At 40.4% G+C, this 16057-nt stretch overlaps 1 protein-coding gene across 3 annotated transcripts in view; it reads left to right on the top strand.

The window, feature by feature from the left end:
* col4a5 (collagen, type IV, alpha 5 (Alport syndrome)) overlaps positions 1 to 16057 on the top strand; it is a 44469-nt gene that overhangs the window by 13540 nt on the left and 14872 nt on the right. For all 3 annotated transcript variants that reach the window (XM_020623708.1, XM_020623707.1, XM_020623706.1), the window contains exons 2-26: positions 4106 to 4162; positions 4424 to 4513; positions 5548 to 5592; positions 6003 to 6047; positions 6152 to 6214; positions 6677 to 6730; positions 6838 to 6864; positions 7352 to 7432; positions 7920 to 7982; positions 8082 to 8117; positions 8325 to 8366; positions 8495 to 8587; positions 9108 to 9161; positions 9286 to 9342; positions 10230 to 10274; positions 10393 to 10446; positions 10534 to 10575; positions 11152 to 11242; positions 11828 to 12115; positions 12442 to 12516; positions 12748 to 12818; positions 13330 to 13521; positions 13606 to 13771; positions 15646 to 15738; positions 15906 to 16010. In XM_020623708.1, the coding sequence (XP_020479364.1) occupies positions 4106 to 4162; positions 4424 to 4513; positions 5548 to 5592; positions 6003 to 6047; positions 6152 to 6214; positions 6677 to 6730; positions 6838 to 6864; positions 7352 to 7432; positions 7920 to 7982; positions 8082 to 8117; positions 8325 to 8366; positions 8495 to 8587; positions 9108 to 9161; positions 9286 to 9342; positions 10230 to 10274; positions 10393 to 10446; positions 10534 to 10575; positions 11152 to 11242; positions 11828 to 12115; positions 12442 to 12516; positions 12748 to 12818; positions 13330 to 13521; positions 13606 to 13771; positions 15646 to 15738; positions 15906 to 16010 (2029 nt within the window). The remainder of the gene's footprint in view (positions 1 to 4105; positions 4163 to 4423; positions 4514 to 5547; positions 5593 to 6002; positions 6048 to 6151; positions 6215 to 6676; positions 6731 to 6837; positions 6865 to 7351; positions 7433 to 7919; positions 7983 to 8081; positions 8118 to 8324; positions 8367 to 8494; positions 8588 to 9107; positions 9162 to 9285; positions 9343 to 10229; positions 10275 to 10392; positions 10447 to 10533; positions 10576 to 11151; positions 11243 to 11827; positions 12116 to 12441; positions 12517 to 12747; positions 12819 to 13329; positions 13522 to 13605; positions 13772 to 15645; positions 15739 to 15905; positions 16011 to 16057) is intronic.

Raw genomic sequence — 16057 nt, 5'->3', positions numbered from 1 at the left:
CACCGTCGACCAGCCCAGGAGTGACCCCACCTACGCAGCTCGGCCCAGTTCTCCATCTCCTCACCTCCTGCGGTTGGTCAGACACCCGGTTATTACTCATCTACAGGACTACGTACTATTTCCCTCTGTGTTTTTGTCATTCCCTTGTTCACTGTATATAATAAATCACTGTATGCACCGAAGTCAGCTACCTGGGTCCGTCTCTTTCCTCGTTCGCACACTGACTGGTGCGAACGGCTCCTAACAGATGATGGAGCAGAAATTCATATTGGTGCTACATAAAAAAATGTTTTTCTTCAGATTTGCTGCTAAGCTTTGCATTTTTTTTTTTCTCATTGACTTACTAAAACGTTTACCTGTTCAGGCTTCATTATTTAAATAAAACCAGGAAAACCATTTACTGTAATCTACTTTTGTTGTTGGGTCACAAACATGACTGGTGTCTTCATTGTGGTCCAGTGTTATGTCAGTGTAAACACCCCCCCTACTGATAGTTACATCTACATTTCAACCCATTTACATTTTACCACTGGCAGATCCAGGGGTGGCCAGATGTGACATCAGCCACCCCCAGAATCTGGTTGGCCAGAGTCAAAAATGTGCTGCTTGTCAGTATTAATGAATGAAACATGAAGAACAGTGCTGCCTTAAATACAACTATCACATTTCTGGTGCTTTTTAATTGATATTGGGGGGGGACCACCATGCAGCAGCAGTGCAGTAAATAAGGAGCACAGTCAAAGTTAGCTAAAGAATGCATTGCATGTGCTGCAGCTTTACACAAAATAAACTATTTGATTCTTAATAATGTATTGTTTATTATTTCATGGAACTAGAGGTTTAATTTACTTAATGTTATGCAGTGTTACCAGTTCTTAATGAGCACCTCTGAATATTTTAAAGTCTCATAAGACCTCGTGAGCATTGTCATGCTTTTCTGCATTACACTTTTTCTGAATTGCTAAAACACGTTTCTTGAAACCACCACTCATTTTGTCAAAACCTTAAACACAAATCCAAATACTCAAACTAAATTCACAAAACCTCTGACTCGTCTGGCAAAATCAAGCAATTGCTTCAAAACCATGTCACCAGCACTCAAAATCAAACAATGCTTTCAGATCATACAGATCATACAGATCATATACAATCAAACAATGCTTTCAGATCATACAGAAGTGAGTCAATCATATACGCATTTATCCCACCACAGGCCAGTTCCATTGCCTGTAGCAGATTTTCCCTGGTATATGGGTTTCGGTCATAGACTTTCCACCGCCATGCAGAGCAAAAGTCTTCTGTTGGGTTGAGGACAGTGCTGTATGGTGGAGCCATGCAGAGAAAAACTCTTCTGTTGGGTTGAGGACAGTGCTGTATGGTGGAAGGTCTTACTCTTCCTCGTCCTTTTTGTCCAACACCTCATATTCCTCTACCTCTCATATTGTTATCCATAGTTGATGGATGTACCTGTGCCATCTGTACACTTTGAACTGGCTTATGATTTGTACCTTCTCATCACATAATTAGAAACAAGGGTGAACAATTTTGAATCGTTGTGTGTAAACGATGACAACTGTGCTTTAGTTGTGTTTAAGTTCTGCTGTCCTCTGTTTAGTGTTTTGCAACACAGGTTCATCACAGTGTGAATTGTGTTTTAGTGAGAATGTGTTTAGAGTTTAGCAAGAAGAGTGCATGAGATTTGCTAACAGAGTCTAAGTGCCTGAACTTGTTTAAGGTTTTGCAGAAAGAGTGATTTATTCGACAAATTGATTAAGGCTATTGATAATTTGGTTCAGAGAATGGGGTTTATTGTCTTAGCAATTGTGAAAAACTGAAAGGGAAAGCAGGAGGATGAAGAGAGAGAACAGGGAGAGAAGAATGTGGGTTACCGGCCTGGGTGTGGGAGAGCAGACTGCATTGAGCTGCAGCAGACCAGACACTAATGTGCAGATCCAGGGCTTGTAAAAACACCTCCGTACACACACACACGTACATCTGAACAGTACATACAGTGGACTACTCATAAGCAGTGTATTCAGGCATGTGAGTGTGTCTGTCGATAACCCGTCTACCCTCCAGTTTTGTGTTGACTACCAACATGCGACATCCTGTGGATCTTTCAGATCAAAATAAAAGCTTGATACTAGAGGAATCAAACCCTCAACCCTGACTGTGAATAATGCCTTGCTTTAGACTCTGAGCATTGCAGGAAGTCAGATAAATCACTGGATCCAGCCCTGTGGCTGGCAGTCATTTATCAGGCTGTGTGGTGACAGAGGATTTCAACAGCCTGTCAGTCTGTGGTTAACACCTGCTTTATAGCTGTGGTCACATCCTGCACACACACACAGGGATGACAGATGTAATGTATACATATGCACACACACACGCTCACACTCTCTCTTTCTATATGTGTAGAACTGGATTTAAAGTGATGTAAAGCAGGGGATTCTCACATTTGAGAAGCTGAAACCAGTGGCTATGTTTCAAATTTCCTCTGGCTTGAAATAAAAAAAAAAGTTTATTACTTTTCTGTCAATCAGCAAATCGATTAAACTTGTTACAATGTTAGTGACTGTAAAATGACCACTGTTTTACTGAAGATGCCACATGCACCAACAGTTGTAACACCAATATAAAGGAGGAGTCCATTTTGGATTGCAACTAGCAATCTTTTTTTTTTTCAATTAATCGATCAGTTTTTTTGATTATTAGGTTGGTTATGATAATCGATTCAGAGAGTAAGAAAGGGACAGAGAAAGTCAGGTTGGTGAATTCCCATTTACGTAGTGTGAAAGGTTCATCCCAAACATGCAGGTAATTGGATTGGTCATCAATTGAAGGAGGCATTTTGCTTGTCTTCACATGAGACACTTTCTCATTAGTTGGTTTAAACTCTGTTCCTGTGTAGTGACACTGTTTTGAAGCCACATGTTGTTGCCAAATGAATAACCTAGCTGCACTGATCGTGATCTATGAATCACTGGGCTGAAACATCTGCCATGTTCCTCTAATGCCACAGTTTCTGACCTGTTAAACAAAGTACATGGGATTAGCATTTTTCACTATTTTCTGACAAGTCATCGATTAATCAGAAAAATATGGGCAATAGCCTACCATGATAAGCATCAAAACAAACATGGAAAGGAACTAGGTTTTTCCAGACACAGAAGAATGTTGACTTGTGTGTGTCTGTCTCTGGTGAGCTCTCTGCCCCTCTGTCTTTCTCACAGCCTGACTGCCTGGCATGCGTGCAGTCGATGCCCATTCGGCCTTCACTGTGTCAACAGGCATGAGAAAAGTTCATCAGCAGCTTGGCACTCCTGCTCCTTCTCTCCATCCCTCCCTTCTTTGCTTTCTTTTAACCAGCTCCTCCATGGTGTTCTCATTCTTTCAAAAGGGAGGATCAGTCGAGTCAACTTATCATACGCTGAGAAAAACTGAAGCATCTTGGGAGATCATTTTGTTATGTTTTAGATGTTAAAAACAGCTTTATTTGATGTTGCCTTGTTCTTTGGTCCTCACTGGCCTTGCACCCAGTTTCTCACCATCAAACAAACCAGTAGGAAAATCAACACAGGAGTCTCCTTTCCTGTGGGAAGAAACACTGCCTGTAGCAGGCAGGGTTGTGATGTTGGACCGCCCTCTAGTGGTGCGAATAAGGCCATGCAAAAATCATGATGCTCAGTCTCCTCAGGAAGGTGCAGTCGTTGGTTGAGCAGCTGTTAGCTTTAGTTTTAACTCAGTTTAGCTTTATATCGAGAGAATGTTTCACAATATATGGAAAGTTACAAATTTGTCTCAGGAACAGGGGTTACTGTATGTGGTCACTGTGTCTACAGATCTTTGGGAGCTTTTTTGCTTTTATTTTTCATAGCATAAAGTGTAGTGGTGACTGGAAATTGAGGATGAGAGAGGAGGAGGATGCAACAGGAGTCCCCGGCTGGACTCACATAATTAGCGTCCTCAACCCCTCTAAACCATTTTTCTTATCATCTAAACCAATTCTCATCTTGTGATGTATTGATTTAATCTTACTGAGATTTTACTGATAAATGTTGGATAAATAAAACAATTGTTAATAACACACATGCTCATCCAACAGGCTTGTCATGGATGTGTGGGATCCAAATGTGACTGCAGTGGAGTAAAAGGAGAAAAGGTAGGCAAACGGACACTGTGGGGTAACACACAAAATGCGCAGCAGAACCTGTAAGCAACAAGATAAAACAATTACAGTGGTGCGGATTTGGATTTGATACACTAACCCCCACCTAAATTATTTATAACATGCTGTAATGTTGTTCTGCTGTTTACTTGCTTTGATTATGTGTATGTGTGAAAGTGTTTTATGTGTGTGTGAGAGAGAATGACCGGGATACGTGAATTCACCACAGCACTGTCTGTGTGTCGCTGTGTGCAGGGCGAGCGGGGTTTCCCGGGTCTCACTGGACAGCCAGGAGTCCCAGGGTTCCCTGGACCCGAAGGGCAGATTGGACCCAGAGGAGAGAAGGTGGGTTGGAGTCAATTTCCTCCAAGTTTAGCTGTGATTGGGAAACTGCCAAAGTAGGCTTGCTATGCTGGTGGCGCAGTGGTTAGCACTGTTGAGTCCCAGCAAGAAGGTCCCAGCTGATACAGGGGCCTTGCATGTTGTGCCTGCGTGGAGACTGGGTTGTTACAACATGCACAAAAAATGTTATTTTAAGTCATAAATGTGTTCACGGTTTAGTTTATGAAGTGGATTTCACATAATAGTGTCGCTCAGTCATAGAAAAAAAATTATGTTCCCAAGATTCTGAGAAAGCGCTTTGGGCAATGTTGGTATTTGACAGATATAAATTAATCACGATGAATCAACTCTAATCAAAATTAATGGAACTGAAATTGAATTGAATCCAGAGATCAGTATCAATACCCAGCCCCTAATATAATTTATGAGGTAAATGCAGCAGTGAAAGATAACATCTGAAGTTTTGCAACCACAGAACATTAAAAATTTATTGCCATTCTCTCTTAAATACTAAATTTAAGACAGGTTTTTATGGTTAACAAAAAAAAAAAAGAGCGGGAAGCAACAACTAACCATTCTTTTGATTATCAGTTACTCTGATTTTCTCAGTTATTCGATACATAACAGACTATAAACTATCTCTAGTTTCCAGTGACAGCTTCAAATGATGTTGTGTGCGGCCAACAGTCCAAAACCTAAAGATAGTCAGTTCACTATGATATAAAACAGAAAATCATAATATTTGAGAGGCTTTTTTAAGGCATTTTTGCATTTTTCAAACAAAAATGTTAAGCAGAAATGTAAAGAGTGCTCATGTGCCCAGAATATAACCTAATGTTGCATGGATATTTTGTTTGTGTGGACTGTATTGACACCAGTACTGACAACAAGACGTGTGGGTGGTGATGGCAGTATTATTTCTCAAGGTATTGATCTATACACTAGCATTAATGCTATAGTAGTGACAAAGTTTGGCCAAAGACGATTCACTTATCCAGCTAATAATGTTGTCCATCTGTTTGTGTTCTCTCCCTCAGGGTAGTGATGGACCTGTTGGACCATCTGGACCAAAAGGAATAAGAGTAAGTAGAGTAGAGAAACAGTAAGTTGTGTTCTTCTGTCCCTTCTCTTGTGAACAGCAGGTTTTTTTTTTACTTCACCTACATCTTATACTGAGAAAAAAAACTCTCTGTAACCAGGTATATATTATGTCTTGGTCCTTTTGCCTCATTTATATTATTTCTACAGCTTTTGAGAACACTACCTTTAGTTGGGGCTGACTTTCCCTTTTCTTTTGACACGTGACCTGTGTGAAAGTTTCTCGGTACTGAATGGTATTGGGTTGTGATGCCCTCTTTGACCATCAGATGTCGACATTTCAGCTTATCTCATATAGACTCGTGAAGAAACTACAAGATGGATTTTCTGTGTTTACCATGTCTTACAGGCTTTATACTTTACATGACTGACTTTTATTATTCTCTTCTAACAGGGGCCTTCTGGATTGCCAGGATTTCCAGGAACACCAGGACTTCCAGTGAGTTTTTCATCATCTGAAAACCTTATGAAATGACTCTCTTGCATTACTTTGCCCAAACTGGCATATTTGATGTAATTTCCTGTTTAATTTGTATTTCCCAGGGTCTGCCAGGGCAGGATGGAGCACCAGGCCCAAGAGGAGTGCCGGGCTGCAATGGGACGAAGGTATAATCTGATTAAAAAGGCAACAGATGACAGTAAAACTGAACTGAATACTGACTAAATGTAACTAAGTGTTCTGACAATACTATAAATAATGTTATTGCGCCTGCTTTTCCCACAGTACTCAGATATATCAGTTATTAGATACTGTAGTCCTGCCAGGGTAATACAGATCCAAAACTTTACAGTAAATTTGGACAGCTTTAAAAAGCTTTACTTTAGGCCGTCTTCATGCTTAAAAAATTAGGCATTGAATATTTTTGGCATATTTGAATTGTTCTCCAAAGCCTCTATAATGCCAGGAAATAAAGCATTAGGCTTTAGAAATATCTTAATTCCAAGTCCACTAACTAGCTCTTCTTTCTGTCAAACTACTGTTTCCAAAGTCAAGAATCAATTTGTCACAGCCAGCCTTTATTGGGTGTCTTCTGAATGTGCTTCTTGCTTCTTTTTTCTTCGTTCCAGGGTGAGAGGGGCTTTCCAGGAAGTTCAGGAATCCCTGGGCAACAAGGACTACAGGTGAGTCACTGAAGAGGAAGTCTGTTTGTCCTCAGACATTTTAAAACAATGATCATCAGCCGCTCTCATTCTGTTCCTTCAGGCTCATTTGTTTTTCTTCTTTCTAGGGTCCGCCTGGTCTGCCAGGTCAGAAGGTAAGTGTAATACTGAACAGTGAAGAGTCGCAGCGCTTAGTTTTTATATGTTGTGCACACATTCGTTTGTTTTACAGAAGAATAACAAGAAAACTCAACAGCTGTTACTAGCATCTTCTAACATCTTCTAAAGCCCTTAAGGACCAGTATTCGACCCACTGTTCTCACTTAGAACTGTATGGACAAGAACAAACTATGCTTCACTGACACCTTCCTCACTCTTTTGTTAGTTTTGTTGCACCTGTTAGAGTGAGACATCTTTCACCTTCATTACTTCACAGGCAGGTTTTGGTTAAGGGTCCATGATGAATTGAAGCCTTTTCTATTAAACTGTTCGGTTGAACCTTTGGTACTTTGCCAAGAGGTGGTTTCACTTTTTATAAATCTCCAAAATACACCCCTTCACCACAAATTTGTTGGACTTTGCTCACCTGTTTGTCAACTGTAAATAACATTTTTCTGCTGGTTGTGTTTCATTCTTCTGCAGGGAGACCAAGGTGAAGTGATCTCCAATGGTATTTTTGGACAGAAAGGAGCAATAGGATTGCCTGGATTGCCAGGAGTTCCTGTGAGTTGTCAATACAGAAAAACAATTTAATTTAAACCAATTAATTTGAACTTTATTTATGTAACATACAGTATATGTATTTATGTAAGTGATCTCCTGTTAGATAGTGCAGAATAAGATTTTTTTTCAACCTTAAAGCAACATAAAAAAAGACAAAAACTGTACATTAATGTTGCTTAACATTGTGGTCAAACATACATGAAGCTTTGTCATCTAATATGACTCACTACTCATATTTGGTCATTTACTGTCCATATGAATATATATGGAGCTGTAGACTTAACACAGAGCCTTACCAATAATAGTAAAAAGCAATATATGAATACTCATAAATCAGACTTACAGTCATGCTGTTAAATGCTCACCATGAATTACAAGCAAACTAAATAACATACACGTTTAAAAAAATGCTTTGAAAGAGCTCGGAACTCAAAATTTACATTTCAAATACTTGATCTAAGTTTTATTTTTGTGTTCATGACCAAAGGGTGATCCTGGACCCCCTGGTTTGCAAGGTCCACTAGGCCCCCCAGGACCCAGAGGTTATGAGGTAAAGGGGAGCTGCTGTTAAACACCATATCAGTGTATGCTCACCATTAAACTGAAGATGATGTGGTAAACTTTGATTGTTGCTGGTGTCATTGCCCAGGGTCGTCTGGGTCCTCCTGGTCCTCCAGGACCTAAGGTGAGTTCAAACACTGACAAGTCATTAGAGAAACGGATTTTTAATTGGTCAGATTTTGTTATTATGAAATTGAAAGAAGTAAATAAAGACAAGATGCGCTCACCTTTTTATCAGTCTTATCAGTTTCACATCCTCTTGAACATCAAAGACCTTAGGGGGGTCAACCTACCCTATATATTTAAAAAATAAAAATCTTTTTCTTCACAGGGAAACATGGGTTTGAACTTCCAAGGACCAAAAGGAGAAAAGGTACTGTCAAAGTCTGCCTGTCATTCTTCTCCACAATCTGTCTGCCTGTCAAGCTCTCTGGCTTTTCAATTCTTTTCTATGCTTTGTTGAAATTATTTCATTGGATGCATTTCTGGGTGGGAACACAGGGTGATACCGGTTTGCCAGGCCCTCCAGGTCCTCCAGGACAAGTTGGAGAACAGAGCAAGCCACCTGAGGATGAGATTCAGAGAGGAGAAAAGGTAATACTGTCAACCTGGAACTGGCCTGGCCCAAAGTAAAAAGAAGTATTATAGATTTTCATATCAGGCCATTATCGGCATCTGTAAAACTGGATAAATCTTAACTTACAAATATTGTTTTGGTCAGTTTCTCCAAAAACAGACATATTAAGGGTCTCATTCCAATAATAATTTTGTATAAGAGTTGTGTTTAAAGAAGTTGCAGGGTTCTCACCACTAGAGTGCAGCTTTAAGCTGGTTAAATTAGCTGATGCTGCAACTTTCACATCAGCCACTTGATGCTTGTAGTAATGTTTCCAATAACTCAACATTTTTTTTTTTTTTTTTTTACTAATATTGTTTACAATATTAGTAATACAGTATACTGTATCCATAAAGAGAAAATATCTTGAACATCACTTTCTAGGTCCCTCAATAAAAATGTAACCTTAAAAGCTCAGGCAGACTTTTTTTTGCCAGTAATATTGTTTACTTGAAACTTTGACCTTTGACGAATTTGTTTTGTGTGTTTTATCTCTAGGGTGAACCCGGACTTCCCGGACCTCCAGGTGATCGAGGCTATACAGGACCACCTGTGAGTATCCTATATGTAAACATCATTAAATGAACAAAAAAGAAAATGTATTGATCCATATAAAGGCTCTACATCAAAAGCATTCTAAGTTCACTGAGGAGTATGTGTTTTGCTGTGGTTGTAGGGTCCCTCTGGTGGCCAGAAAGGAGAGAAGGGTGAACCAGGAGAGCTTGGCAAACGAGTAAGTGCGGTTTACACATTAAAATGATTAACAGATGCACTCCTAAACTTCTTGTGAGGACCTTCATTGACATAATGCATTCCCCAGCCGCCAATCCAAACTCCTGCTATCATGCATGCCTAACCCTAAGGCTGCATTCAGAGTGAGTTTCAAAGGTGTGAAAAAACGCAGCTCTCACCATTCATTTCTATGGGGGATTACATTCACCGCAGCCGGCAGCAGCTCTGCAGGGGTTTCTGGCAAAATGACACAACCCTGTGCGGCGAAAAAGTTGGATCTGGTTCAACTTTCACTGCACTGGATGGTGACATCATCCAGCAAAGGTGCTGCATTGACCAATCATGTACAGAGGATGATTGGGATGTGGATGCCCATGGGAAGAGGACTCTTTTGTTTACTTTGTTAAGCATGAGCACGCACTGTTATTCACTGTTCAAGTTAGGGCCACGGTTGACACACCATAATGACACGTTGTGCATTTTTGTTAGTACTGGATGTTAAACTGTGTTTTTTTTTATCTATCAATGCTGACACACTGGTGGTAGAAAGGTATAGTAGGCTACATTAGCAACATGGCTAACCAAAACACAGTGGAACCTCCTGGGCTGCTACCGTGAATGAAGCCACTCACATCGACTCGTCACAAGGTGGCCATATCCTACACGCCTACAGCACTCCTCCTGCAACCCCTCAGCCCCCTACCAACACAGCCCGTTGCATTAAAACACAGAAAGGGGTTGCGTTTGAGGCCAAGCTGCAGGTCTATGTGAAAATGATTCTTACAAAGATAGAAGGACAAGAGCAGAAATGCATTTTTAATTCTTTTTATTGATGCTGTCCTTTGATCTTAAACATAAATCTTGATCACCGTTGTCTTCTCTTTGCAGGGTAAACCAGGCAAAGATGGTGACCCTGGTCCTCAAGGCTTTCCTGTGAGTTCTACCCACAAATGATACTTAATGTTGCAAAAATTACATCAGTCCCTGCTAAAACATTCTTATCTGCTTGTCTGACTTTTCTTTTCTGTTGCTTTCGCTTTTTCACAATCAGGGAATCAAAGGAGAATCAGGCTTGCCAGGTCCTCCGGGCAGGGATGGAGAGAGAGTAGGCTTGGTCCTAGTTTTTAAAAAAATGTAAAAAATTATATTCAACAAGTCATCAGGTGAAATGATTGTGTAATGATCTTTTTAGGGTCTAAAAGGAGATCGAGGATTCCCAGGTCCACCAGGACCGGTGTGTATTCTTTTTTTTTCTTTTTCACAAAATGGTTTTAATTCAAGGTCCACAATTAGCTTTATTCTGGAGCTTTCAGTAGCAACTCACACTTTTTAAAATCACAAAGCTTTTAAAGGATTAAGTTTTTTTGATGACAACTCCGTTTGTATATTAATAATGACCTGAGTGAGAAGAAAGGGGTGGCAACTCCATACATTTACATATGTGTGGCCATAAAAGAATATTCTACTTAAGTAAAGTAAAAAACAATTGGGGGAAATGTGGTAAAAAAAAAAAATTGGGGAAATGTAATGAAATCTACACAAAATGCTCCCAGTCCAATGCAACACTACTGCACTACATTCTTCTGATCACTGGATGGTGACATTTCACTCTGTGTATTTTTGAACCAGCGACTAATGAACCAAATTCTGTGATTGAAAATTGCTATTTGATTTTTTTTTCTGTTATATTAACATTTTAAATGTTAAAATGTTTAGGTCAGTAGAATTTAGAGCCTTTTGTCTAGTTTGGACTAATTTACTGACTGTGATCCTTTTCTTCTAAATGAATTTGATTTATTTTATCACTCAGGTGATTAGCAATGGGATTGGAGGGGTTGGTCCTAAAGGTGAGCCTGGATTTCCCGGAGCAGCTGGACGTAAAGGAGAGAGAGGGCCATCAGGTAAACACAAAACAAACTCACACAGACCCAAAACATTTACATACATTAGTTGCATTCAGGTTGTTTTGCAGTGCATGTAACACTAGCTAGCTAAAGACTTGTTTTTATCTTAAAAGGGTAGCAGGCTGGTCAATTAGCTTAATACTGCCTGGAAGCTAGTGTGCCTTCTTTGACATTAGAGGGTTACCCAACTTATGCTAACAAACTAATGATAAACAATTATGTGGTTCCGTCCAATAAGGTTTAAAGGCTTGGTCACTGTTCAACTAAATTTATCTGCAAAAAAGGATGTGATGTCATGCTTCTGATGCAGAATATAAATACATTTTGATTAGAGCCAAAGCTGAATAAAAACAGAGCATGAGAGCAACACTGCAATTTGTTGTCTGGTAGTCTGATAGTGCAGCAAATCTAGTCTTATTGACAGTTTCACTGGGGTGAAACAGCCACTTTTACAAAGCTTAAAAGAATTATTTATTTTACAGAAGTTTTTCAGGAAGCAGTATCCTTAAACTAACTATTAAGGCATTTTACTTTTGTTTGTTTGGTTTTTGATGAAGAATGTTGTCCTCCTGTCTTCATCAGGTTTGACAGGACCTCCTGGACCACAAGGACTTCCAGGCATTGGTAGTGTTGGTCAGCCTGGACCTCCAGGTTTGCCAGGAGAAAGAGGTCAGAAAGGTGACAACGGAGCTCCAGGGCTCTCTTTGCCAGGTCCCCCAGGACGTCAAGGGTCTCCTGGTGTCCAGGGTCCATCAGGGCCCCCTGGACCTCCAGGCTTTTCCACTGGAGGACAACCTTGCATCCCTGGAAATCCCGGGGATCCTGGTGCACCAGGAGAAAGAGGTGTCCCCGGTGAAATTGGCCGCAAAGGTGAGAGAATATAGGGATGATGCTTCTCATTTACATATCCCTGAGCTATGTATGTTACAAGTGATACAGCAGATACAGCATAACAGCTAGATTATGAGAAAATACTGTAGTGATTGTGTGAATGTACTGTAAATGAGCAATCAAAAAGAGACAGTCCCTTGACTAATAAAAATGTTTCACCTCAAAGGAAAAGCAAAAACAAGAATTAATATTTAGCAAGTTTACTGTCGGACTTAATAGTAAAATTATCAGTAAATGACAAAAAAATCCTGTGTGTGCACTACTATACAGAAAACACTGACATTAGTGTTCCGTTGCTGTTTTAGGTGAGAAGGGCGACACCTGTGTGAACTGCTTATACCCCGGACTCCCAGGACCTCCAGGACCGCCTGGATTCGATGGTAAGACATACACTGTATAATGTACTTCTCTTTCAGCTCAGGACTAGTCTCCAAAGAGTCAATATTAATGTGGAAAATCTTTATTCTTTGTATTTATATTTTCTGGATGCTTTTTGGTCTTTTAAACTATTTTTCAAATAATGTAAATACATATTGTCTTGTATTCTACTACTGTGTACCCTCCCATTATGTAGTGTATTAAGTATTAGGCCCTTTCCTCTCTTCCATTAGGATCTCCTGGCACCCCAGGTCTCAAAGGAGAGAGAGGTTTCCAAGGATCACCTGGTGCCGCTGGCCCCCCTGTGAGTAGTTTTTAACTTTATAATTCTTTAAAGAGCACATACCGTGTTGTCCTGCATCGTGTACTCCAGATGAAGAATTTTTACTATCACTAACTACTTTAAATAAACATAATTCCTTCTTTATTGTCTCATATATCAAGCATAACTGCCCCAGTGAAGCTTGTTTCACATACAGTATATTATGGTAAATGGTCTTATACTTGTATAGTGCTTTTCTATGCATTGCAGCCCACTCAAAGCATTTTAACACTATTTGGCCATTCACCCATTCGGGGTTCAGTGTCTTGCTCAAAGACACTTTGACATGTGGACTGGACAAGCCGGGAATCGAACCGCTAATCGTCCAGTTAGGAGACAACCTGCGCTACCTCCTGAGCCACAGCTGCCCCCAAATTATTAACTGTCTCTGTTTACAGAGTTTGTTTATCAGAAAGCACTGTTTGTAAAATCTGAAATATTTACAACTAATTAAATGGTTTTCTTCTAACATTCTTGATCCTTTCCTTTCCAGGGTCCCCCTGGTCTTCAAGGTTCTCCAGGATTCCCTGGAACAAAGGGAGACCCAGGTGAAACCATCACAGTCAACGGCCTAAAGGGAGAGAAGGGTGACACTGGCTTCCCTGGACCACCTGGTCTGCCCGGTCTGGATGGTAAACCTGGTCGTGACGGAGCACCTGGATCTCCTGGGCCCAAAGGCATACCTGTAAGTATCTTTCACTCAGTCTGTCAGTCGCTTACAGGGCTCAATCAGTCATAATGCATGTGTGTTTGTAATTATGCTCAAAAGGCTCCGCCGGTGAAAGGAGAAAGGGGGCCCTCCGGTGAACCAGGTGCCCAAGGTATTCCAGGGGACAGAGGTCCACCAGGTGCCCCTGGATTTGGACCTCAGGGGCCTCCAGGAGAGAAGGGTATCCAGGGCATTTCAGGAATACCAGGAGCTCCTGGTGAACCCGGTAAGAAGACAGTTTTAGTTTTATTCAGTGGTGATATGAAACTCCTGATTTCTTGCTTCCTTCCATATTGGGGCTAAGGGGCAGTACCTTGCTCAAAGCCACTTAGCAAAGGCACTTGGTGTTATTAGGATTTCAGGACATTAGGACAAACACGGGTTTTGTAGTTGTAAGAGACAACATACACAAGTTCTTTAATACAACCCCAAGTCAGAAAAAGTTGGGACAGTATGTAAAATCTAAATTAAAACTGAAAATAATGATTTGTAAATTATCTGTGGAAACAATAAAGCAGCACATAATTTTATATGATACCTCATCAGTTTTGTTCCTTTGTTCAAAATAAACACTCATTTCAATTCTGATGCCTGCAACACATTCCAAAAAAGTCAGGACAGTAAAGCATTTCAGGGACAGTAATGAGGTAAAACAATGAAATGATGATTCCATTTGAAACAGGTGATGTCAACAGGTGACTGCAATCGTGATTTGGTACAAAAGTGGCATCCAGGAAAGGCCAAACCCTTTAGGAGCAAAGATGGGCCGAGGACCGCCAGTTTTCCAACATATTCATGAGAAAATTATTGAAATGTTTAGAAGCAATGTTGCTCAAAGAAAGAAAGGAGGGGATTTGGATATGTCACCCTCTACTGTGCAAAACATAATTAAAAGAGTCAAAGAATCTGGAGGGATTTCAGTGCGTAAAGGGCACTGCATCAAGAACCATCACTCTTCTATGAGCAATACAGGCACAAGAATTACTTTGGCACACCTGTGTCAGGCACTACAATACGTAGTTACATCTATAGATGCTGCTTAAAACTCTGCCGTGTCAAAAGGAAGCTCTATGTCAACAGTTTACTGCTCTGGGCTCAGAGGCATCTGAGATGGACCATCACACAGTGGAAATGTGTATTGTGGTCAGATGAATCAGTGTTTCAGGTCTTTTTTGAAAGGAATGGACACCGTGTGCACCAGACCACAGACAAAGAGGACACTCCAGACTGTTGCCAGCAAGTCCAAAAGCCAGGGTCTGTCATGGTCTTGGGTTGGTCAGCACCCTTGGCAAAGGTCACTTAGACTTCTGTGATGGCTCAATTAATGCTGGAAAGTACATAGAGATTTTGGAGCAACATGTGCTGCCTTCAAGACGACATCTGTTTCAGGAACACCCGTGCATATTTCAACAAGACAATACAAAACCTTATACTGCACATTAAAAAGGCCTGGCTGTGGAGGAAGAGGGTGTGAGTGCTGGGCTGACCGGCCTGCAGTCCCAACCTGTCCCCAGTAGAGAATGTGTGGAGCATTTTGAAAGGCAAACAAAGACCCGGGACTGTTGCGCACCTTAAGACTTATTTGCAGGAAGAATGGGACTAAATGTCACCTGACACATTTTAATCACTTGGTGTCCTCAATCCTTAAACATCTTTTAAGTGTTGTGAAAAGGAACGGCAACATCACATGTGGCAAATGCTTTACTGTCCCAGATTGTTTTGGAATGTGGTGCAGCATCAGAATTGAAGTGAGTGTTTATTTTGAACAAAGAATACTATTGATGAAGTGTCACATAATAATAATAATAATAATAATAATAATAATAATAATAATAATAATATAATGTGCTGCTGTATTGTTTTCAGTGTAATACAGGACAGATGATTTACAAATCATTATTTTCAGTTTTAATTTTGATTTTATATGCTGTCCAACTTTTTCTGATTTGGGGTTGTACCTAAATTACTGCATGTCACAGAACAGTCTAACTTGTATCTGCCAGCCAACCAGTTAATGAAAATATGACCTTTATTATCATTATTTAAACTTACTTCCCAAATCTCTGACCTTTTGCTTGTCATTTCTTTCACTGTGTCCAGGTCCTAAAGGTGACCCCGGCCGGACGATGGGACTGAAAGGCTTACCAGGACCTAAAGGACAGGATGGTGACCCTGGACCACCTGGTATACCAGGTACACAATTATATTTTACATTAAAAGACAGTTTTCTATGCAGTACTATATTGTTGCCAAAATGTTATAAGGAAGCATTAGTTTAAAAAAAAGAACAACAGCAGACAGTCTACTAGAACATATTGTCCCATTGGTCTCATTGGATTTTTGTAATTTTCTGTTGTCAGGAAACCCAGGACCATCTGGACAGCCTGGTTTCCCTGGTTTACCAGGAGAGAAAGGTGAACCTGGATTCCCAGGCCTAGGACTTCCAGGACCTCCAGGAACTAAAGGTAAAGACACCACTGAACACCCTTCTGTCTTCTGCCTCTTATTCTGT

Source organism: Monopterus albus, unplaced genomic scaffold (assembly GCF_001952655.1).
Source record: "Monopterus albus unplaced genomic scaffold, M_albus_1.0 scaffold308.1, whole genome shotgun sequence".
NCBI lineage: Eukaryota > Metazoa > Chordata > Actinopteri > Synbranchiformes > Synbranchidae > Monopterus > Monopterus albus.
This window is presented reverse-complemented; position numbering and strand designations above follow the sequence as displayed.